General features: G+C 33.2%; 3 protein-coding genes and 1 long non-coding RNA gene across 9 annotated transcripts; 2 read left to right on the top strand and 2 right to left on the bottom strand.

Moving 5' to 3' along the window:
* Positions 1–293: 293 nt before the first annotated feature.
* LOC127149013 (uncharacterized) lies at positions 294–6250 on the top strand. 2 transcript variants are annotated; one of them, XR_007820186.1, is made up of 5 exons: positions 294–1004; positions 1263–1445; positions 2039–2148; positions 5275–5458; positions 5581–6250. It is a non-coding gene; the product is annotated as an uncharacterized LOC127149013 (long non-coding RNA). The 2 variants fall into 2 exon arrangements; XR_007820185.1 differs by having other exon boundaries at positions 5570–6250.
* A 1266-nt stretch (positions 6251–7516) lies between these two features.
* Positions 7517–11568, top strand: LOC103503593 (uncharacterized). The gene is made up of 13 exons (XM_008467820.3): positions 7517–7894; positions 8332–8408; positions 8492–8572; positions 8790–8918; positions 8997–9083; positions 9451–9504; positions 9647–9737; positions 9827–9897; positions 9995–10064; positions 10320–10372; positions 10589–10682; positions 10904–11001; positions 11190–11568. Exons 1-13 carry the CDS (start codon positions 7642–7644, stop codon positions 11289–11291), a joined length of 1260 nt encoding a protein of 419 aa, XP_008466042.2. The 5' UTR covers positions 7517–7641; the 3' UTR covers positions 11292–11568.
* A 142-nt stretch (positions 11569–11710) lies between these two features.
* On the bottom strand, positions 11711–17680 carry LOC103503594 (TOM1-like protein 9). 4 transcript variants are annotated; one of them, XM_008467822.3, is made up of 11 exons: positions 17425–17680; positions 17191–17329; positions 16000–16078; positions 15751–15849; positions 15540–15653; positions 15148–15308; positions 14518–14599; positions 14080–14165; positions 13465–13656; positions 12820–13310; positions 11711–12522 (listed from the first exon to the last, which is right to left on the bottom strand). In XM_008467822.3, the coding sequence occupies exons 2-11, from the start codon at positions 17289–17291 to the stop codon at positions 11939–11941; spliced, it is 1989 nt and encodes a 662-aa protein (XP_008466044.2). In that variant the 5' UTR covers positions 17292–17329; positions 17425–17680; the 3' UTR covers positions 11711–11938. The 4 variants fall into 4 exon arrangements, with proteins under 4 accessions (XP_008466044.2, XP_008466045.2, XP_050939477.1 ...); XM_008467823.3 differs by having other exon boundaries at positions 17191–17305; positions 17425–17651; XM_051083520.1 differs by lacking the exon at positions 15540–15653 and having other exon boundaries at positions 17425–17651.
* A 2173-nt stretch (positions 17681–19853) lies between these two features.
* On the bottom strand, positions 19854–22860 carry LOC103503592 (D-amino-acid transaminase, chloroplastic). 2 transcript variants are annotated; one of them, XM_008467819.3, is made up of 5 exons: positions 22458–22860; positions 22176–22222; positions 21834–22012; positions 20533–21212; positions 19854–20297 (listed from the first exon to the last, which is right to left on the bottom strand). In XM_008467819.3, the coding sequence occupies exons 1-5, from the start codon at positions 22636–22638 to the stop codon at positions 20203–20205; spliced, it is 1182 nt and encodes a 393-aa protein (XP_008466041.2). In that variant the 5' UTR covers positions 22639–22860; the 3' UTR covers positions 19854–20202. The 2 variants fall into 2 exon arrangements, with proteins under 2 accessions (XP_008466041.2, XP_050939475.1); XM_051083518.1 differs by lacking the exon at positions 22458–22860 and having other exon boundaries at positions 22137–22228.
* Between the last annotated feature and the right edge of the window lie 1118 nt (positions 22861–23978).

The following is a 23978-nucleotide window of genomic DNA, read 5'->3' as shown; positions in this document are numbered from 1 at the left end:
GTATTTGCAACTATTTCATTTAATCTTTTCACGGAGTTATTTTAGAAAATTATTATAGATAATTAACATAAAAAATAAATAAATTATAGTCAAATGTTTAAATTGGCGAGACGGTTAGATGAATTTTATTATATTTTGTAAATAATTTTGATTTTTTCATCTTTTTTAAAAAGATTTTTTTAGAAACAATTTTTCGCATATTATCGGAAAAAAGGATAAAATTCCACGTATGTCTCATATCTCGCTGGCGCGAACCGCCGATACTTGTCCGGCCCCATTCGCGCCAAAATCGATCCCCAAATCACCGCTTGATGAACGAAACCTAAAACCCATTCGTAATCAGACGGTAACCCGCCCCTGCTCTCCGATTCGCTCAATTTCCACGATCACGTTGATTTTCAATTTCACCCCTCCGATCATTCTCATATCGATCTTGCCGTCAACATAGAGAAAGATCGGTGGAGTTAATTTGTGTCAATCCTCACGAATCACCGAACGGAAAATTTTCGATTTTCAAATAAACCTACACAGAACGCGTTAAAGACGAACTGTTCTTTGCAATCTTCGTCCACTTTGCTCCGCCTTACGAGTTCAGGATTCCGGAGGTACGTACGATCTCATCTACTCTTAAAATCTTCATAAGTTTCTCATTTTCCGTATAAATTACCATTGTTTTTGTTCAGAATCAGCTCTCAGATCCCGCCTTGATCGCCTATCTTCACCAGAAATACTTTAAGGCTCGAGTTCTTTAGGACATTAATTCCTCGAAAAGCTTTCTGGAATTAATTCGTTAGATTAATTAACGATTTTCAAAATTTTCCCCAAATTTGGTTATTGCATAACGACGAATTAGGGTACTAGTTCTATTTCTAACAGAGCGGTCGGCAGTCGACGTCTCGTTTTCCTTTTTCTTTTTCTCCAGCTGCACTCCAGGATGGATTGTCAAACGCAATATCACATTCATATGGCGTAATCAGTTGCGGTTTCGTTTGGCCACGCAATGAGTGAGGGTTCAGATTGTTTTTATTTAGTTGTCGGTTGTAGTGTAGCTCAATTGGAAGACCATTCATTATGTTGCGGCCCTTTCATCAGTTCCCCACCATTGACATAAGATTCTTGATGCTCCCGTTGCATGGGGGGATGACTTTTCCCTAGTGATTTTTTCTTTTCTTTATGATATCTTTTAGTATTTTGTCATGCTAATTAGTAAAGTTTACTGTCTGTATAGAAAAGCTTAGATGGAGAGGTTTTTTTTTTTAAAGGAAATCTGTGGAGCCACCTGTTCGGGTCCCGCATGTACCCGTTGCGCGACCCGTAATCGCAACGACCCAATTGCAAGAAGTGGAGTTGTGAAGGATGAGGAATTTTGAACTTCTAAGCCCATACAAAATTGATGTTCTTTAGTCATGAAATCTACGAATTTCCTCGTTAAACAAGGAGGGAAGGTTATAACTCCGTTCATCCAACTTCTACTCACTAACCCTTTAGGTCTAACAATTCAATCGGTTTTTTATACATGATGTCGACCACTCCTTCGAAAAACATAAGAAATATAGTCACAGTGGGGTGTAATGCCATAAAAGAGTAGTAGTTAACTAATGAAGAGCTACAAATCGTAACTCGATTCGATGACCTATATTTTTTTTTGGTAGAACTAAAAATAAAGCTACAAGGATTTATGTTTATTATATCTTTTTGGTAGAACTAACAATAAAACTACAAGGATTTATGTTTATTATATCGATGATAATCAATAATTTTACATCGTTTTAGATATTTTGTAATTAATCAAAATCCAATGAATTCTTTAGTAAATCCGTTTAATAGTGAGTAGGAAACTTAAAATTAAAATTTTCAATCTTCTATATATAATAATAGATGTGTGAATTAGTGCAGAAAAGATCGGAAAGAAAAAAGAAGAGAGAGGAAGGTTTATTGAACACAAGCTCGTAAACGAATTTTCTTTCGATTAGATCAAACTAACATTACGTTTGTATATATCGACCATTAATTGAACTTAATTTGTTTCATTTAACAGTTGATTCGGGTCATAGCTAGGTCCTTATATCTAGCACGTATAACATATGGCCACGGAGGAGCAAACTAAATTACATCGGATGAAAGCGCTTCACTATGTGACTGACTCAAGTAAGTTTATGCTTCTATCCTTCCCGGTGGATTATGAAATTATGTAAATAAAGAATATATATATATGGCTACTACTATATGGTCAAAGTTATGTAAAATCCAAAATCTGACATTTTTCCTACAGGGGAATGTGATAGCTGATAAGTAGACTGTTTGTTTTCATAACATTGGAAAAAAGAAAAAAAAAGCAAGGGCCAGACATCTACTAAGCCTAACCTTTTTCTTTAAGGAATATTGGAAATAGTTTAAACCATCCATTAATCTTTTTTTTTTTTTTTTCTATATTTAGATGTCTGAAATCTGACCCTTTTTAATTTAGAGAAATTACCGTTTTTGTCAATTTTAAAATAGTATTTTGCACGTTTATTTTTTACTATGTCCAAATCTGATGCCTGTGGCTTTCAAAGAAAATAAAGAAGAGGTATCGATTGTATGCTTTAAGATTATGTCGACCTAGTCAAGGAATTACCGAGATATTTGTCGAAGTACTTTCCATGAAACAGTGGCATTAAAGAACATAGTAAGCTCAATCCTACGATCGAATTAAATCACTCTTTAATTTCTCCATTGGAGAACAAAGAAGAAGAAAAAAAAGATGATTGATTTAGACTATGAAGATTAGACTTGTTACCTTCATATTCATAAACAGGTATTGAGCTTATTGCAACAAATTTTTGTAGAACTTAAAAATAAGTCACCCTCCACGAATTGGTTGTCTGTTTCTATTCAATCATCAGCTTAGAAAAACGAAGAGGTAACAGGTGGCAATATATCTATTCAATATAAAAAGCTTTACTTCTTTTGTTAACATTCATTTTGTTTTTCTTACATACAAAATCACTTAAGATCAACCGAAGGATTCAACAAAAAGAACCAAACAGCAGTTGGTATTGAATTAGTAAAAACAATCCTATAGTAAATGATATTGCTGACAATTAGTCTAAAATAATAATTGAATAGTAATTAGTCAATTAGTATCAGATAATAATTAAACAACAATAGATATTAAAGTAATCAAACAAACCTATCAAATAATAATTAATATTATTATAACTAGACAATAATTAATATCAAACAACAAAATTAGTTGAAGATAGCAACTAATGATAATTTGTATCAAATAGCAATTAAATGGTAAAAACCAAATATCAATCTACATCATTAATAATCATATGACAGTTAGATTTTTATGAAAATCTAGTACTTATGAATCTATTCTATCAAATTGTGGTCATTTTGGTCAAACGATTGTTTCAGTTATAAAGTGTTAAAGTTATGAACTCAGTTTTTGAGTGCAAATTACCCTTCAGTTTACCTCTTATCCATTTGTAAAGTCCATCTCTCTTTACTTTCATTTTTTTAGGGATCTTTCCCTCTCTTAAACAATGTTTAGATTTGAGATTTAAATATTTTGCCTCCTTAGACATGTGAGTTGAGTACTTATATTATCATAGGAGCCGTCGAAAACAAGGATTGCAAGACTATAATAACTACATTCAGCTACCGTAAATATTATTTAAAAGTTTTCAATTCCTTTATTTGCTATTGTGTTTATTATTTTTTTTTCAAACTAAAATAATACACACTACAAATACATAATATTAGAACTCAAACTAAAATAATCCACGTCCTAAACAAAAGTTATTATAACTAAATTATAATAATCCAAGGACTATAGTAACTCATTCTTTACTCCAAACACTCCCTTAAATTGTTTGGAAAGAAATCGAAAATTTGAAACCAAACAAATCATGTAGTGTATTGCTTTTGATTTTAACTTTACTCTATTTTTTTATGAAAGATACTTAGGTGCATTATGAGTAACACCTATCTCTATTTATTTCACCAAATTATCTAACTAAATTATCCAATCACAATTTGGCATGTGTCAGATTATTCTTTCTTCCTTTCTTATAACATTTAAATTACTTTTTATATATGTAAGTTGATAGTAGAATCCATAGAGATGAATGATATCTACGTCTAAGTATATTACGCATATTTTAATTTCTATCACACATTTTAATGCATATTGTTAAAGAAGGGGTTTTATGGGTGTAAAAGCATCATAATGATTTATATGGTAAAAATTGAAACTTTATTTTGTTTCGTTTTCTGAAAAGGGTAAAACAGAAACCTTTAGAACCAAGAGCATAATTTAACCCAACGCTCATATGTATAAATACATAGCGAGAAGGACACTAAAAATATATATATAAATATATAACATATGATTTTATTGGTCTGTATGGATAACGTAATGATCAATTACAGAAAACTTGAATTTGCTTACAGACCTCACATGTCCAATTGACTTTTACCCCTAACAAAAACTTTTTAAGGTCCATTGTTACTTTTGGACAGGTCATCTTCTAGAGAATACCAAGGAAGGTTTGTCCTCTCCTTTGTCATTTTCTCTGTAGTAATAATAATAATAATAATAATAATATCATGTCCCAGAAGTTCATGATATCAGAACTGAGAAGCTGTGCCCTTTGAGTAAAACTTATGTACCGTAGAATAATATTTCTGAAGTAATGCTGCTTTTGATATGTGGCCTATCATGTGGGGCATGCGCTAGCAGCCTCGGACTACCCCATTTGTTCCTTATCTAGAAGACACTGTTGATTATATCACCAAAGACCCTAATTCAAGCGCCCACTTGATATTGTTTAGCCTTGGAGACTGTCTAAAGGTGCTACAACTACATCATTGGAAAGGAGAAAAAAAGGTTCTCTATAGAAAGCCAATGACTTGAATAACATACCCCCAACTTTGACCGTGCCTAATTAGAGGAACCAAGTGAGTGGTACCCCTACTTACTCCAGTTGAGTTTGCTATGACAGTGACTAAAAGTCACACAGTAAATAGATAAAAATAAAATTTATAAGTATATGGACTTAAAGTATAGTCATATGGACTTAAATGATTATGTCCTGGTCTTAATTACGCCATAAGTCCTTACCAAAACGTATTACTTCACACCTCTTTGAAGTTTAGAAGTTAGTTTAATCAGATTTTGACTTGGTGAAATAGGCAAACTGTGAAACTGCATTTCCACCCCCTTCTTTTTCTTTTTCTGTAATGTGTATATTTTGTTTACTTGTTACATTCTATTTGGTTCAGGAATTTAATTTGCAAAGGAATTCTTTCCTTCCCAAAAATGTTGAGGACAGAGAAGCTGCTAGCTAGACATGACATGATGCAGCTTGTACAATACAACCCTAGAACGTAATATGCAATTGTACCAAAATTAAAGGTTGTGTCAGCATGCAGTTCCGTGAATCACAAGATTCGAGGTGTACGTACGGTACTACTGCCTCCTAATATACGAATTTTCTTTTCTTTAAAAAGTGATTGCTTCTTAACTTTTTCTCGTTTTACTATAGATTATTTTTGACAGTCTGCCTTTTACTCGTAGACAATATCCAGATATCATGGTGGCTTGCATGTTACACACTCAAAAGGTAGCTAATGCAACCAAATTTACATGAAGGGGTTGGGTAGTCCTGCCTCCTTGCCTTATATAAAACCAAAGAAAATCCTTTTTCTTTTCTTAAAGAAAGGTGTGTGTTAGTTACTTTATGCTCTAAAGTGAGACGCACTTCCATTATTTATTCAGCCTTCCACTTGGTTACTTTATGGTACATTTGCTAAAAAGAAAGAATAATTAATTAACTTCACTTTATGCCCCCCCTCTTCAATATTCTGATCTACGCATCCTTTTTGAACTCTTACTATATTCATAAAAATATGAGCCTACAGCTCAATCTATGTAACCCTTCTTCATCACTTTCACCTACATCTTGTGCAATTTTTACAGAACTTGGCCATTAAAAGGTGAGAATTTCTCAACAAGTACCTGTCTGTTTATCTTGCAACTCAAAGGTTTATGTTTAGCAACTAACAAGACCATGCCTAGTATTATATGTTAGATGATGTAATATTAAATCTATTTTCATACATGAGCTTAAACGCGGTTGGGCTATTAATGATTTAACATGCCTATTTGTTATCATGTTGTTTTCACACTCCCATTAAATATTTGATTTTTTACTTAGCTTGTTGGGTCTTCGATCTACTCTATAAACGAGGAGAAGTCTTAGATGTTAGGATGATATAATATTAAATTTACTTTATATATTAGTTTAAACTTTTGTGTCAATTGTACACATTACCGTAATTTCTCTATTATTTGCTTTGAAACCAAATATGCAATTTTAAAAAAAACAATTATATATACTGCAATATAATAATTAATTTGTTTATCATACTTGGTTGCAAATAGAGATTGATAAATTTTTTTTTTTTATCTCAGAGAACTTACATGTCACCCACTTTAATTAAACTAGTAACCTTGTTGTTTGTATGCATCAACGCTAGATTCCCTAAACAAAATTAGTGGTGGAGAGGTAAATGAGAATTGATTCAGTGGTAAATAAAGGGTCGTAGTTTTCAATTAAGAAAGTAGTTTAATGCATCACAAAGTAAATTTTGGAATGCATTAAAATTTTTCCGCTTTAATTGTATTGGCTATAATAAATAATGAGTTAGGTTCGAATATAACAGAATGAATCAAAATATTTATAAAATATAACAAAATACTACGGACTATTTATAATGGATCGTAATATATATTGGGTAATATTTTATCACCTTTGTAATTACTTTTAAAAATTATAATTTAAAATTATTTATGCCACCTAAATTTTTTTGTAACTCTTTTATTGGGGTTGTGTGTTTTATATTTGTAAACCATCGAAGACAATATTGCTAAATAATTGGGCTTATGTTAAAATATTGAATCAGATCTTTACTATATGAATCTCCATCTATGATATATTCTCAATTAATTACCATATCTAAATGAACCTTTACATTGACGTTTATATATTTATTTAATAAAATTATACAATTTTTATCTTTAATAAATGTTTATATATTTATTTTCTAAAATCATATATTTAACTAATTCATAGTATCAATTTTTCTAAAATTTTGAAAAATATAAGTTTAATAATGCTTTTATATTAAAATAGAAAAATTATCAAATATAGTAAATCTAACGAACTATTTACAAAATATAACAAAAAAAAATGAAATTCTATTTATAATAGATATTAATAGATTAATATGCTTCTATCAATAATATTAATAGATAGTGATAGAAGTTGATAGAAGTTTATTAAAACTCCTGACAAAATTTAAAATTTTATTATATATAGTAAATATTTTAATTTATTTTACTTTATTTAAAAATGTTATATCAAAATGTTTTATTTATTCTTATTATTTTAATCTGGGATTAAACAAATTATTATCTCTAACCAAACATCCACTCAAAAAATGTAGTAAATGCGAGTTCTAGAAGCCGGCATGACAAAAAGATTCGTCGATCAGAAAAGATAAAAAGGATAACGAGAAAGAATGGCGGCAACTTTGCGTCAGCGATCGGAAAAATGACGTGGGCCTTCTTCGGTTGCTTCCACTTCAATGGCAACAATAATTAATAATAATGGCAATTCTCATATCTCACGTGCGACTCCTCCCTTCCCTCGCATGCCTTTGCCACGCACCAACTTTCCCATGAACCGGCAAAGTCTCTATGCCTTTAAATCCTCGTACCGTGTTGCAGCCAGGGGCAGGTACCCAAAGGAAGTCAATCAAATGGAAGAAGCTGTCGTTGACGCCGACAAGTTTCGGGCCGAATTCCTTCGAGTTCTCCGTAGTAGACGATCTGGGGAAGGTGCGAGAATTGAATTCGAATGTTGTTTCTCTATTATCTGTTTTAGTTGCCTTGTAAATTATGATGTCTGTTCTGTTCTGGGTCGCTGGAAAGCTTGTGAATTTGTGTCTGAAATTCTTAGTTCATTTGAATGGTCGTCGTCGTCTCTTTGCTGACATGTTTCTTGCTTTTGACATCTTTTGGAAAATGTTTAGCCTTTTTGTGATTCTGGGACCATTTTACTGTTTGTGTGTATTTGTTCGTCTTTTTAGTCAGTGGGTGTATTGTCTTTTCTTGTTACGTACTTATAACCTGAAGAAAATTCATGTAAGAAAGTTAAGCTCGGACCATCATTTCTTACTTCAGGTAGTGCTTGTTTTGATTCATTAAGTGTACTAGTTCTTGAGATTGTTGTTAAGAGTTATGAATCGATGATTACTTCTAATTTAATTTCTCAGTTCCGCTGAATGTGAAGCACACAGAGCCTGTTCTCAACCCTCTGATTCAGGAGGCCAGCCCGCCAACCTTTAGTAAGGTTGAATTAATATTATTTCTTCGTTCTTTTATCTTTGCTTAAGTTGTAGTTTATCCATGTTGATTTGTTTTACCTGTTTAAAGGCGATGGCTTCTTGTCCAAAGGAAACTTCTTGCAATTTGAAGGACTTGCTTCACGAGGAAAATCTTCATCTTACTACGGAGGCAAGCTATGCTCTCATACTTTTCACATTAAGTTATGTGCATGTTTTAATGGTGCATTAGGAGAAGCTGAATTAGATCCGGAACTTTTCTACCGTCACGCATTCAGTAAAACATCTGCTGGCATAGTTCGTAAAAACAACAATTTTTTGCTTTTTAGTCCATATGTTTTTTTTTTGGGACAAAACAAATAATGTAGTTATTCACTAATGATATATAGGAGGGAGAGCAAGGGCAGCTGCCCATATTGATCATGAGCATGAAGGAGAGCAGACAGCAAAAAAGACCGGGAATTGTTTTTCTGCACAGTACAAACAAGTGTAAAGAGTGGTTGAGACCATTGCTTGAGGTTTTCCTTTGCTCTGGCCTTTTTTCGTTGTCAACAAGTTGAGAACTAGATTTTACAATATATTCTTGCTTCTTTCAGGCTTATGCATCGAGGGGATATGTAGCTATTGCCATTGATTCTCGTTACCATGGTGAAAGGGCCAAGACCAAAACCACATACCGTGATGTATGCCAATATTGTTTAAGTTTGTTTCATTTAGCCAATGAGATGTCTTTTATTTATGACTCAACTCAAAAATATGTACGCTCATTGGCTAGCTTAACGAGCTATCACCAATTAGTTAAACTGTGAACACAAGATCTTCAAATCTCAGGCAAGGAATTGGTGTATAATTTTATTTAATCTGGCTGCCAAGGAATTGGTAGACCAGTAATTTAGTTTATTAATTGAGAAAAATATTCTCTGCTTTTGAGATTGTCAATCAACCCATGAGATGATAGTTGTAAATATGGCATTTTTAGCTTTTCTCTAGTTCTACAGAAAAATTCTCTTTTCTTTTGCAATCCTAACCTGATGTCATAATCTGGAGCAGGCTCTTATTTCTGCATGGAAAAAAGGTGATACCATGCCGTTCATATTTGACACGGTAGCTCCTCATTTCATTTAGTAGCTGAATTTTTTGGATTATGAATGAACTATTAGCTGAAAATGTAACAAATGAATAACTTCCGTTATGCTAATAGAGTGACTCTGGTTTATAAAGAGTTAATAGACTAAATCACTTGCAGGTTTGGGACTTGATAAAGTTGGCAGATTATCTGACAAGGAGGGAAGACATCGATCCATGTAGAATAGGAATTACTGGTGAATCACTTGGAGGTCAGTCGAAAGTAAAATAATATGGAACAAATTGGGAACATGCCTTTTCTTTGTTATATAAGGCTTACCACTTCACATTTTCATTGCAGGAATGCATGCATGGTTTGCTGCTGCTGCTGACACTCGCTATTCTGTGGTTGTCCCCATAATCGGTGTGCAGGTAGTTAACTTAACCCACACTCTGGATCTTGTGTTAGTATATTCCTTTTTGGAAAGGAGAAACGGGGTCCAGCTGATATATTGTGATATGATTGCAGTCTTTTGGATGGGCTGTAGATAATGATAAGTGGCAGGCACGAGTTGACAGTATAAAGCCTGTTTTTGAGGGTAAGGTGCAAATGGCAATTGGTTAGGTGACTGGTAGTTGTTAGTTGTTACACACGAAGCACATAAGCTAGAAAGAAGAACACATTCAATAATTTAAAGAAAAAAATGGAGTGATTAATAACTTCTGAATGATAATTAGCAAGAGATCGTTGTATAGCTGTGCCCTCTTGTGTGAGCGTTTTCTAAGTTATGATAATTTGAAAAAGTTAACAACTTTATAAATACACATAACCGGTCTTTGTATTTTGTCTGCAGAAGCACGAATTGACTTAGGCATGAATGAGATCAACAAAGAAGTGGTGAAGAAGGTTTGTTTTTCAAGTTCTTGGTTTATCAACTTTTGATTTAGTATTCAGCTTTTCGAATGGAGTTTATGAATTATGATCAATCCCAAACCTATATTATGCTTATTACAAGAGTTGTTTCTTTTCTTTCTTTTTCTTTTGGACGCTAGAACTTATACATACTTTTATCTGTCAAATTTGAAGTTGAATTACCACGACGGTTTCTACTGTTTGATTCAGGTCTGGAATAGGATTGCTCCTGGTTTGGATTCCCAATTTGACTCAATTTATTCAGTTCCAGCTATTGCGCCCCGTCCTTTGTTGTTATTAAATGGTAACATTCATATACTGCCTATACTTTCATGATTTTAATCACAAACCAACCTCAAATTTAGAGGAATTGGAAGATTCAAATATGCAGTTCAAAAACAAAACTAATGCTTTATTTTTAAGCATCCAGTAGTCCTGACATCATATCAGTAAACAGTAGGCTGTCTCCTTAAAGTTGCTGAAATCCACACACACACACACACATATAATTTTTTCATTCAATAGGTGCAGACGATCCTCGATGTCCAGTTGCCGGTTTGGATGCTCCGGTGTCAAGAATCCAGACAGCTTATCAAAAGTTTGGTTGTCCAGAAAATTTCAAGGTACATATGACTTTCCAGTTTCTACCTTCTTTTATTTGTTAATTAATTTTTGAATTCTTTAAGTGAATGATTATTAAGCGTTTCAAAGTGTCACTTACAAGTAGCTTATAAGAAAGAACAAGAATATGGGACTTCCCAACAGGATGGACTTTTATTTTATCTGCTTTATAATGTTTTATGTTGTGCAGTTCATCGCACAAACTGGGATTGGTCATGAAATGACAACAGAGATGGTAAAAGAAGCAAGTGATTGGTTTGACAAGTTCTTATGCGAGAGTATCAAAGAGTAATGACTTTTCTCGTCCCTTAATTCCTTTGGATCGTCTATTATATATGCATTTATGAATACAATGTTCTTCATGTACGAGTAACAATTTCCTTACTATTGAAATGTTATTTGTTAGCTTGAAAAATCTGTTGTCTTACTTGGTACTTAACAAGTTCCTTACATTTCATGCTCTAGTTGGGTCAAAACTAGAGTGAGATTGTTTGAATTGCAACATTAAAGGAAATGTAATTTAGTTCATGTAATTTCAAAATTATAGTAATTTAGGCTTCATTTGATAATATTTTTTGTTTTTTTGTTTTAAAATTAAGTCTAGATATTCTATCAATAGTTTAAAAACCGTCATTAGCGTTTTATAACAGTTGTTCAGTTTCGTCCTAAGAATTACTACTATAGAAGTAAGTAGATTAGAATTTCATGAAAGAAAAGAAAAAAGAGCATAACATTTATTCCAAAATAAATCAACGAGGCATACTGAAGATCCAATGACCAGATATTCCTACACGGCCTTGACATAACGCAAAGAAAGCCAAAGGTTCATCAATATATACAGGGACTCTTACCCCTCACCAAACAGTGAGGAAAAGAATTGCATCAAGAGAGAGAGTATAAAGAATGCCAAAAAGTACTTGGTGGATGTGAAATCAAAATTCAGTCGCCACCAGCAGCAGCGGGAGTAGATTTCATGGCCTTGAACTTTGCCAAGTCAACAAGATCACCAAACAGATTGTCCTCTGGCTTAGAAGGCTTATTGGGAGGCATACTAGGCAGGGCAGAGATTTGGTAGGATGAATTTCTTAGGCCATTATCATCACTAATATACGTTCTCTGCTCCAAATACTGTGTTCCCTTTGGTTGGATGTGGCCATAGAATTGGTTGCCAAACATTTGCAAAGGATACAAAGTTGCCATCTGTCCAGTTTGCTGTGAAAGCATGGCTCCATAAGCCCCTCTGTGGAATGTTTGAGGAGCCAAATCCAGCTGATCGTTAAGACTAAACTGGCCATCAAGTGTTGAAATCTGGCTGCCTACAATTGGCTGGATATACACACCTACAACTTGGTCATTTGCAATTGGTTGAAGTCCTTGAGGATATAGACCATTTCGTACATGTTTGAAAACGGCCTGAGTTACCGTCATTGGATGGTGATACTCATCGCTTGCTACCAAACCATTGTCACCCACGGGCTGAGATTCCCAAGGTGGTGGTGGAAACGACTCCTGGTTTTCAGAACCTGATCAGCCACCCAAACAGTGAGATCAGTGAGTGAGTATACGCTGTCCAAAGCTAAAACAAACACTCTGTTTTAGATCAAATCAACCTTTGTAAAGTTTGTAGTTTGTTTGTTTTATCTCCCTGTTTGGGAAGTGGCGTGGATTATATGGTGCATCATATTTTTTATGAATAGCCTAAAACGACAGAGTGCAATACATGTGAACTAACATATATTAAAGAGTTGAATGGACTTTTGTTTGGAAGATTACAGTCAATTTCACAAAGATATATATGTCTAGCAAATGAATATACAAACCATTATATGGACCGAGGGGTTGTTTCTGTTCTGACTGGGAAACCTGGCTAGTCATGGAGGGACCAGGACCAGAAGTATTTGTGTACAGTGACTGCTCGCAGTGAGCCGATGTGGGGAATTGGACAGTTCCATTAAGGTGCAATCCACCCTGCGGGGGCTGAAAAACTTGGTGCTGGTGGAAGTTTGAGACAGAACCATGGCTCTGATCTCCAGGATTGTTGGATTGAGCTTCAGTTGCTTGGTTTCTATCATAATGCACGTCAAAAGGGACGAGGGCATTCTGTTCAGATAAAGGAGTAGTTGGCTGCTGCTCAGTCAAAGGAACGAGAGCCAGTGAAATGTTCGCATCAGGATGAATGTAGTCGTCACCACTCAGCAGGTCCAATTTAGGATCAAACTTAGCTGGAGAAGCTGTACAATCAATGGATGGAGATGCACTCGAGGACTGATTTACTGTTTGTGTGCTTGAGCCAGTAGTATTGGAGGGCAACCTGCAATAAATTCATTGGCACTAACAAGTCAAATATAAAATGATACAGAAAGTATTATGCTCAGCAGTTTTGATGGGTAAACATAAAATGAATTTGATTCTAAAGTTATAGTGTCCAAAGAGACAAATGCGAAGAAATCAAAGAATATAATTACTTCTTCTCAGGTTGTTGGTTGTTATCTCCAGTGTTACCAAGAGGAAAATGATCATTACGGTGTGCTCCAACCAATTCGGACTTTGGTTCCCCCTTCAGAACAGAAGTTCCTGAAGCAATGGCTTCATGTTTGGAAAGTACACGTTCTAATTCATCATTAAGTGACAATCCTTCGCACAGCAATGATTCATCCCTAAAGAAAGAGTTGAAATTAGTATATACCGTTATATGATCTATGTATTGAAAGGGAACTGTATTTCATGAAACTGAATTGGTAGCCAAAGTAATATGATGAGGAGCTCTGGATATGGGTATCCCCTCTAACGAACACAAAAGTAACACAAACATAATTTTCAAAGGAAAAGTTCCAATAGATACTGAAGTAAATTTTTTCACCCACGGTTAAATGTGATATTAACTTCCAGCATCTTTCAGGATCTAAGACAAAAGGGTAGCATACAAGGCAGTCTCATAACAAGTATACATCATCCAACACAGTACCTAACTACACCAACCACCTGGTTCCACTGCATGCCAACAGAATGACAGTACGATAGAAAAATATCGAGGAAAAAACAATGATATAATACCCAAAAAGTAAAAAACAAAGTCATACGAAGTTGAATTCACGAGATGAACAGCTCTCTGCTTGTAATTATGGCATTGTTCTACCAAGTCAACAACGACATCCTGCCTAATATCCTGCACAAAGTGAAGTGACACATCAAATTGGTGATAAACATTTATCATAAAAATAGAATTGATAATAAGAAAAAAGTATAGGATGTCTCCAAAGGGACATAATAATTAAGGAGTTGTAATGCACAAAAGGTTGATTAAAAATATGGGATCATTTACTAATTACTAGGTAACATTAGAAAATTGATAAATCACAAGTTATATTATGAGATATATTTTTCAATAACCGAGAGTTGGAGCTTAGCTCACCTGTACCCGAGAAAATACATTATGATATTACTACTCAAAACCACCATTATTAGTGCAGGGTTTTGTTACAATATTGATCCAATGTTTTCTCAAATCAATAACTTACCTCCTTGTTTCCCGGATCTAATGCATTTAGCATTTCTTTAAGGACATCCACTACTCCCCGTGCAAGTTGGATCTCACTCAAGCTGAATACGAAATTTCAAGTCACAAAAGGTCCCGAAATAGTATTTTAGGCAATAGAGCGAAAATGTCAAAAGGACGGAATAAACTATCACGTCAAACAAAAGTTTAATGGTGGAACTACAAGTTACTCCAGAACAAGATTGAAGACAAACGTCAAACAAAAGACAATGAACCACCCACTCAAATGTCTAACAAATGAAGACTAGCAGATCATCAAGCCTCCGTCTCAAACTCCTGGAAAACAGTTCCATTTGGGCAAGAAAACTGTAGTGTATCAGGGAACTATCAACCTTCCATTCCACTGTCGTTTCTCAATAGATCTTAAAAAGCATTGAATTCATGTAAGAAAAGTGAGAAGGGGCAAAAAGGGGAAGTTGTAAGATGTAATGAAGCGAATAGTTTAAAACTGAGAATTCAAGGGGAGCTTATGTAACTGACTATCAGAAAGTAGCTAAACAGAGGAGAGGGAAGGGAATTAGAACACTCGATAGTTTCTAGTTAAGTCTGTTCTTCAGACATACAATCAATCTAAAAGACTAAAACAGTGTACCTTAAGGCTGAAAATTTAACATCACTTGAGGATCCTGGAGCATCTTGCTGATAATCAGGATTGTGGAGATTCTGATTATCCAATACCACTTGTTGTTTTTGAATAGGTGTGAATCCAGGCGCTGGTCCTTCAGATTTATGGGGAAAAACTGCCCCAGCACGCTGAAAAGGAACAGATTTTCAGAAACTGTCAGTTTCTGTTGAGATCGTTTGGTCCTACGCCTACCAAAGATAAGATACTTGCACGTATTAGTTCTAGACAACATTGTTTAGAACTCAAGATGGTCTCCTTATCAATCAGATTTTATTATTTAACAATGAAATTTTCATGTCCAAGGACTCGCACATAACAATACGCTACATAATATCATGGATAACGTTGATAAACCATACCAATAGTTCTTGATAAGCAGCATAATATTGTGGATATCGTCCTGTTGGTCCTCCTAAAGCATCTTGCCAGGTATCTATCAAGAGCAATATCTTCTCTTGGACACGAAGGTCACACTACACCATGCATCACATACCCCATGAAACCAAGCTAAACACTCTTTTTTTACCCCTAAAGAAAAAAAAAAGTAAAGGTAAAATCAGCCTCTCTTACCTTCTTCTTTACAATTTTGACCATATCATGGGGAATTTCCTTCTCCGCCACATGTGCGTGACTGATGTTTCCACAATTCTTGAAGATGGTCTCCAAGAGCTGCATATAAGCAGATACAAAAGGTGAAATGTATTCAACACTTGATTTCCCCCATGGCAATTTGTGAGCAAGGTAAATAGGGACAAAATCATGTCAATAAGTTGATTAAAAATGTTGGTGGTTGAAATGATAGGGATGTCCAAAGCTTACTGTTAGAGCAAGAAGCTGAACTTTGGGGTGCTTACTTCCAAGGCGCTTCTTTATTCCCTTAACAACATCTTTTGTTTGCCTGGTAAATCATCAACAAACTGAATAGTTTACACTAAACGATAATGAAAAGAATACTACTTCCACATAAATTCTTAGTCCTTCAACAGGTTGAATTTTTCTAAAGTACCAAACTTTACTTTGTATTGTTCAAAGAGACGATTGATTGTGTCTTATTGTAAGAGAAAAAAGAAATGACCATAATGAAAATATTTGAAAATATTTGCCGAAATTTTAACTGACTAAATTGGGTGATCGCTATGCATAACAGTTCTTCTATACTGTTACTATTAGTACGTTCACTGAACTAAAGGAAGGCTGTTCATAGTATCCACCGATGTGGGAGCTTCTTCCCATAAATAGAGGCTTCCATTTGGCAGCCAATTCAAGAAAACTTGGCAAACTGATATATGGAAGCTTCTATTGATGGAAGAAGCTTCCTCCCTTACCTACTTAGTTTTATAAGTTCTATCCAGAACAGAGTATATGGACTAGGTTAGCTGCTTGCATAAGAAGCAATATTAATTATCAGTAACATATTTATCATGAATTCTGAATTTTCGACAAGGACAATGTAACCTCCACCTATCTTCACAACAGTATGTTATTGTCTATTAAATAAAGACGAAACCAAAATTAAGAGAGCCAAAATAAAATTAAATATTTTGATTTTGTGGTTGGTTGCAGTGTGCTGTTATGTGGAATATTTGGGGGAAGAGGAATGATGGGAGAGGGATTACTGTGAGGTTTAGTCCCTTGTTAGATTTCATGTTTTGCTTTAAGCTTCCATTTCGAATACCTTTTTAACTATTCTATTGATAACATTTTACTTAGTTGGAACTCCTTTTTTTAGTTGAGTGGTTTGTTGGGCTGGAATATTTTATATGCACTTGTATTCTTTCCTTCTTTCTCATTGAAAGTTGTTATTTTCATTAAAAAAGAAAAAATTCTACACAAGGTACTGCCACAGCAAACGGACTCCAACAACTGCTTGAAACCACTCAATGAATTAATCCTTAAAAAATCCATAACAAAACATCAACATACGAGAAGGAATAACCAAACGACAACCAAGAAAAACACTGAAATCTAAGGAGAAGGGGAGTGTAATAGAGAAAATAAACCAACGCCTACCCATAATCTCTGTTGATCATATCACATATCTCCATGTTCGCAGCCCAGTCTGGACCGATCAGCATATCGCTCGTGGCACGTTCAACTATCGGATTCACCATCTCCACGACCACCACTACCACAAAAACAATCAACCCAACTGTATAGAAAAGAAAAATTCCTAGTCCAAACTATTCAAATTGTGGAATGATAGTATGGTATCAAAATCTTTCTTTCAAAGTCCCCAACTCTCACCCTTATTCCGATTATTCCATGAGCGTTCTTCAGTCGTATGGAGAAGCTTAGCAAAGAAATTCGTCTTTGAGATTGTTAGCTTTGGAGTTGGAGGGTGACGATAGATTTTTCTTCTTCCTCTGCTGATTCAGACAACGCCGACTAATCAACTGCTCTTTGGCATTTTCTTCTCTAACGGCCCGACCACTTCGCCGCACTTTGATCGCCCGCCACTCCTTTCTATATTTATACTTTCTTTTTTTAATTATTGGATCATAAACTATTTTTCAACGTGACTTTATTATAAAGTAAAAATAATTTTCATAAAATAAATTAAAATATATCAAAAATTTGGATCAAATGGATAAACTTTAGTTACCGTTGATCCATTATAAAATATGATATTTTGTTATATTTTATAAATATTTTGTTAAATTTAACATTTTTTACGATTCTTCAGGGTCCTAATAAATATTAAATTTCAATTATTTTTATAAATCTGGGGAACATAAAAAAGTAAAAGTAAACATCTTGATGTCATCGATATAAATATAATATAGATTTGTTTATTTTAAAATAATAAAATATTTATTTATTATCTAAATTTGGATTTTTTTTTTTAATAATACATTTTAAAAAAGTAATGTCAAAAATAGGGTGGAAGGCAAACTATTGACAAAAATAGAGTGATTTTGTGGAAGTCGTGTACCATGTACACGAGTTTGTTAGAAAATCGTATACGGGGTCCACGACTTCCATGCGTGGACCCCACTCCCTCCTTTTTTTAATTCAAAGATATTCAATATATATATTTATTTATTTAGTATTTAATACGTGGGTTCCACACATATTAAATATATATTTATATATTTATCTATTTATTATTTAATACGTGGGCCCCACAAGTTATTTATTTTTAAATTTAAATATATTATATATTTATATATTTATTTAACATTTAATTAATTAATATATATATATATATATATATATATATATTATTTTGGATTTTTAATAAATGCATTAATTTTCTTAAAACGAAATTAAACAAACTCAATCTTTTAGATTTCTATTCTACCAAATTTCGTTATTCGGACTAAGCTAAGCAAATAAAAGATGAAAAATATGTAAAAAAATTTGGGAATATTTTTTTTAATAATGCATTTTAAAAAAATAATATCAAAAATAGGGTACGAGGCAAACTATTGACAAAAATAGATGTATTATTAAAAAAAAATATTCCTAAATTTTGTTGGATTTTATTGATATAAATTTGATGTATATATAGAATACTATTGTCTTAATTTTTTTAAGCTCGTTTTTACTTATTTTTCATCTTTTATCTACTTAGCTTAGTCCGAATAACGAAATTTGGTATAATAGAAATCCAAAAGATTGAGTTTGTTTAATTTCGTTTTAAGAAAATTAATGCATTTATTAAAAATCCAAAATAATATATATATATATATATATATATATATATATATATATATTAATTAATTAAATGTTACATAAATATATAAATATATAATATATTTAAATTTAAAAATAAATAACTTGTGGGGCCCACGTATTAAATAATAAATAAATAAATATATAAATATATATTTAATATGTGTGGGACCCACGTATTAAATACTAAATAAACAAATATATATATTGAATATCTTTGAATTAAAAAAGAAAGGAGTGGGGTCCACGCGTTGAAATCGTGGACCCCGTCTACGATTTCCTAGCAAAGTCGTGTACGGGGTACACGACTTCCACAAAATCACTCTATTTTTGTCAATAGTTTGCCTACTACCCTATTTTTGACATTACTTTTTTAAAATGCATTATTAAAAAAAAAGATTCTCTAAATTTATTTTTGAATTATTGTCCAATATGACAAAATATTTACAAATATCATAGTCTATATGATATCTGTAACGTTATAGATACAAATAATAGTCTATCACAAATAAATTTTGATATTTTCAAGTAGAATATTGTATGCATTGGATGGTCAAATATGATTGTTGCTACACTCTTCCTACGTAGGATTGTCAATGTGTCACAATTGGTTAGACTTTGAGCTCTAGCTTCTTAAATATCAAATTTGGTTTGGTATTTCAAAAGTCAAAGAAATTAAGTTTTGGCACTTTAAATTATTACAATGTTTATGTGAGTTTGTCTTCTTTTTCAAACTAAAGAAAAAAATAATTCTAAGCTACGTTTTAACAGTATTGACATCTATAACTTTAAAAGTTGGTGGCACAAATAATTTTCAAATAGAATATTTAATATGAATTTGATATAATACAGAAAGAAGTGAAATAAAGATTTCAACAAAATATAATTGCTTCCTTTAGTGTAGAATATATGGGATGTTAGAGACGATAGAGTTGATTATTTTGGTCCTAGATTATTAGGGTATTATAGTTAATCATGATAGTTCAAATAGTAAAAAATTGTAACAAATTGACGTTTGATTATAGCTATTTGAAAAGTACAAATAGGAAATACCGTAAAATGGTTCTACACGTCCCTATATTGGTCGGCTTCTAATAACGATTATAACATACTTTGTTAAGACTATATCAACAATGAAAAACAGCTAAAGAAATGTGTGTTATTGGTGATTTATTAAAGCCCTTTTTCTTATACACAAAAGAAAGGGAGAACAAAAAAGCGTTTAAAAACAACCCAACCATCAGGGAAACTGCTGTCCTATCTCTCATAGTCATGCCCTGCACTGCTTGAGCTAGCAGCATTCATGGAAGCTGCATCAGTAAATTCTGAGAGAGATGGCAGGTTGGGTTAATATGGAACCGGTATTCGGACTGTTGGGGGACCGGATTTCATGTCCTCGATAAGAAGATCGAAAAGTGCCTGAACCAATGGACCTTCTTTTCCTGAGGAGCAAACCCAAAAAGTTCTTAAATTGTAAGATAACAAATACTTCCATGTTTTCATTGTTAATATAATAAGAACATCCATCCCCACCATAAGAAAAATTACAACGATGGTTCTCTTAAATCATCAAGTGGTTGTAGTAGTACGAAAGCTTCACAAAATTTGTACGAACAAAGATTCACAAGGTTAGTTTATGAGATAAAAATTCATCAGGCCGATTATAGGGATACTTACCATCACCAATTATCTGCTCATCCCACTGCAGTACAGGAGAAACAAGGACTCCACTTCCAATAAGCATCATTTCATCCGCCTTCTTCCCTTCCTCCATGGTTATATTTTCACAGCTTATACTCCGAAGCTTACCCTCTTTCACCAGCCTCTCAGCAAGATTTATAATTCTCTTAGCCGTGCACCCGCTTAGAATTTTGTCGAAGTGAGGCATTATAAATTCCTTATCGTTTGTAATTAAAGCCACGTTCATATTAGGCCCTTCAGCAATGAATCCATCACTGTCCAACCAAATGGATGCATATGCACCTTTTTCTTCTGCTTCCATCTTTGAAAGAACATTTGGTAGGTAATTTACACTCTTCATAATTGCAAATTGGGGTGGTTTCATCGGGACTGATGAAGTTATAACTTTGATGCCTTTTGGACGAGATGGCGGCTTCCCTTGAATTACAACTGCATAAAGGGCTGACAGATGACAGCCAGAAGAAGAAAGTTGAAAATCTCCAGGTCCTGCAGAGAGCCAGTATCGAAGTGATCCATTTCTACACTTAGAAGCACTCACAGTTCTTATGAGTATCCTTCTTATCATCTCCCGATCATATGGAATTGGGAGGTTAATTTTTGCCATCGATGCTGACTTCAAAATGCGGTCAAGGTGCTGGTCCAACTCATACAGATATCTGGCTAAATCAAAAGTAAATTAAAGGAATGTTTGCAGTAACTCTACCACTGACAAAATCATGAAATGAAAATATGACTTTCCTACTCTATAACCCACGAAGGAAAAAGCCACAACATTTAAATCTCGTAATTTTTTCAAAAAAGGAACAAATACAAAAACTGAGCAGCCTTAGCGAACTTTAAAGATAGATCTGTTTACTTTCTACACATAGTCTAGCTTCTTGTTTGTTATTGTGATATAAGAAACAACTTTACACGTCCTATATATTACATTCTTTCACTTATAAAATTAAGGAAAAATCTTCAAAAGTGTTGTGATTGAGCGATTAGTCCTGGAGTCAGTTCATGAGTTATACTGAACGTTTGTAACCGAGATTATGACTATTAAACTTCCTTCTTCCAAACTTTGAGCAAATGGACACTCTAAGAGCTGATTTACACTATATCCATTTAAATTGTCTTTTCTTTAGTAGATCAAAGACGATTGGCCTGTTTGAATCTCTAGTAGGTCAATCCTTTCAAACAAACATAAAAGACATATAGTTTACTGTGAGAATTATGCATGTCTTGGATTAAATTGACATCGTAATCTTCGTGAACTGTATAAAATTCTCACATACCCATCTACTATGGCAGCAGTATCAAAAACACCGTGTCCCCGGTGGACCATGTGATCATCAATTGGAATTACCATAGCAGCTGGGTCTGTCGTAATTCCTCCAAAAACGCTGGAATACATGGCAAGGTATTCTTGCTGGTTTTCTTGATTTTCTCTTCTTGCCCTTAGCCTTTCGATAACCTTCAGTACAACAACATAGATCGAAATAACAATCAGTACATCTATATATCCACCATCTTCCACACGTAGAACATTAAATCTTGTTCTACGTGTATTTCAACCCAAAAATATATCCCTAACATACAAGAAATTTCAAAGAATGATGGAGACATCAAAAGTGAACCTCTGAACTAGTAAGCACCGGAGCATCAGAAGTGTGATCGACAGTATCTGCAACAACACAAGGCAGTTAGTTCAATAACCGACATTTCTAAGGGGTGGATAAGGAAAATTGAAATAAAGCAAAAACCCAAACAGGATTATAAACACCCAGATTATGAAAACTGAAAATCAAGTTAACTATCATACACGCGCCATACAAACTTGCTTCAATCAATATCTCTAAGGCTTTTATCAAGTGCCATAGGAGAATCGCACAGTCTCACGACGAATTAAGAGAACTAACCTGCAATCGAAGCCATAATTCTGAATCCTCGGAAATACAGCCGTCGGGTATTGCGCAAATTCTGTACATGGTGAGAGCGAAATCGAGTAAAACGTATTGAGCTTTGAGAACGGTGAGGTAACACTGCCGGGCTGTTTGTTGCCTGAGGAATGGGCCGGAGAATAGACTGGAGAGAAGCCATGAAATATCCTAGAGAGGGTGTTCGTGGACAAATCTGATTGAGATGCTACTACAGCATTTGACCCTTTGTAGTAGTATAAAACTGTACAGTGGTGTTTGACGAATCTGATTGCTTTTAGCAAAGTAAAGACGATGGTAGTCCGCCGTCCGCCATCGCTCTTCTCACCATCGCTCGCCAAGCAAAAGGCCAGACGGCCATTGCTATTTTAAATTTTTCTGTTGTTTTTTTGTGATGATGATTTTATTTTAAAATCTTTTTTTAATATAGAAAAATGAATTAAAATATTTATAAAATATAGTTTTTTTTATTTATTCAATTTTTAAGTTACCATTATATTTCATATTTATATGCTAAATTTTATGTTACATTTTTTCAATTAATTTCAACCTTTTTTATTTGGAGAATTCAATTCTGTTTCAATTTAATTGGAGTGTTTTCAAGTGGTAAAATGAAGGGAAATTATAAAAAACAAAATATTTTTAAAAAAATCAAGCATAATAAAATTTAGTAGTTTTTAAATAGTTTTGTCAATTTTTTTCAAAAAAACCCTAAAATTTATCCTTTATTTTTAAGAAGAAAATTATTTATTTATAAAATCTAAGAGCACGAAATGTATTTTTCTTCTTTTATCCGGTGAACATTGGCTTAGTTTCGATAATTACTTAGACTGCGATAAATTACTTCTAAAATCTAGAGACCAAATTTGGTAAACCACTTATTTAGTTGGATTTTGTTTCATACTGAATTAATGGGTACTATATATAAATTGATTGCGATTGAAATTTGAAATAATTAAAAAGTCTATTGTGTAAATAGATCGAAGAAAACCCCTTTAAAAGAAACACGAACCTATCTAGTCACTACTAAAATTAAGTACAGAATTATGATAATTGCATAGAAAAAGTAACGTTCAAACATACATAAACATGCAAAGTATCAATTCGATCAAACAAGCATATTCCTAGTAAAAAAAAAAAAGAATCAAGACACATCTCAACCAAGAAATTATACAAAATTACAAAAATATATTAATAAGAGTATAATAAAAAAATAGATATTTTTTCAAAAATAGAAAAGAATTGATCAACACATAATTTATTATACTTTATGTAAAACGTAAATATTTTGTCAAATATTATATTGTTAACTATTTTTTAAAAAATATTAGATTAAAAAAAGAAATAAATTATTGTTTTTTGAGACACTATTGCAAAACCCTAGAATCTTAAAAAATTTGTATATATCTTAAAGATTGAGAAAGATAATACATAATAATATATATATATATATATATTATTTTTTAAATATATATATAATATTGATTTTATATAGTTTGACTA

Source organism: Cucumis melo, chromosome 4, assembly GCF_025177605.1.
Source record: "Cucumis melo cultivar AY chromosome 4, USDA_Cmelo_AY_1.0, whole genome shotgun sequence".
Taxonomy (NCBI): domain Eukaryota; kingdom Viridiplantae; phylum Streptophyta; class Magnoliopsida; order Cucurbitales; family Cucurbitaceae; genus Cucumis; species Cucumis melo.
Note: the sequence above shows the minus strand (reverse complement) of the source record. Positions and strands in the feature narration are given on the sequence as shown.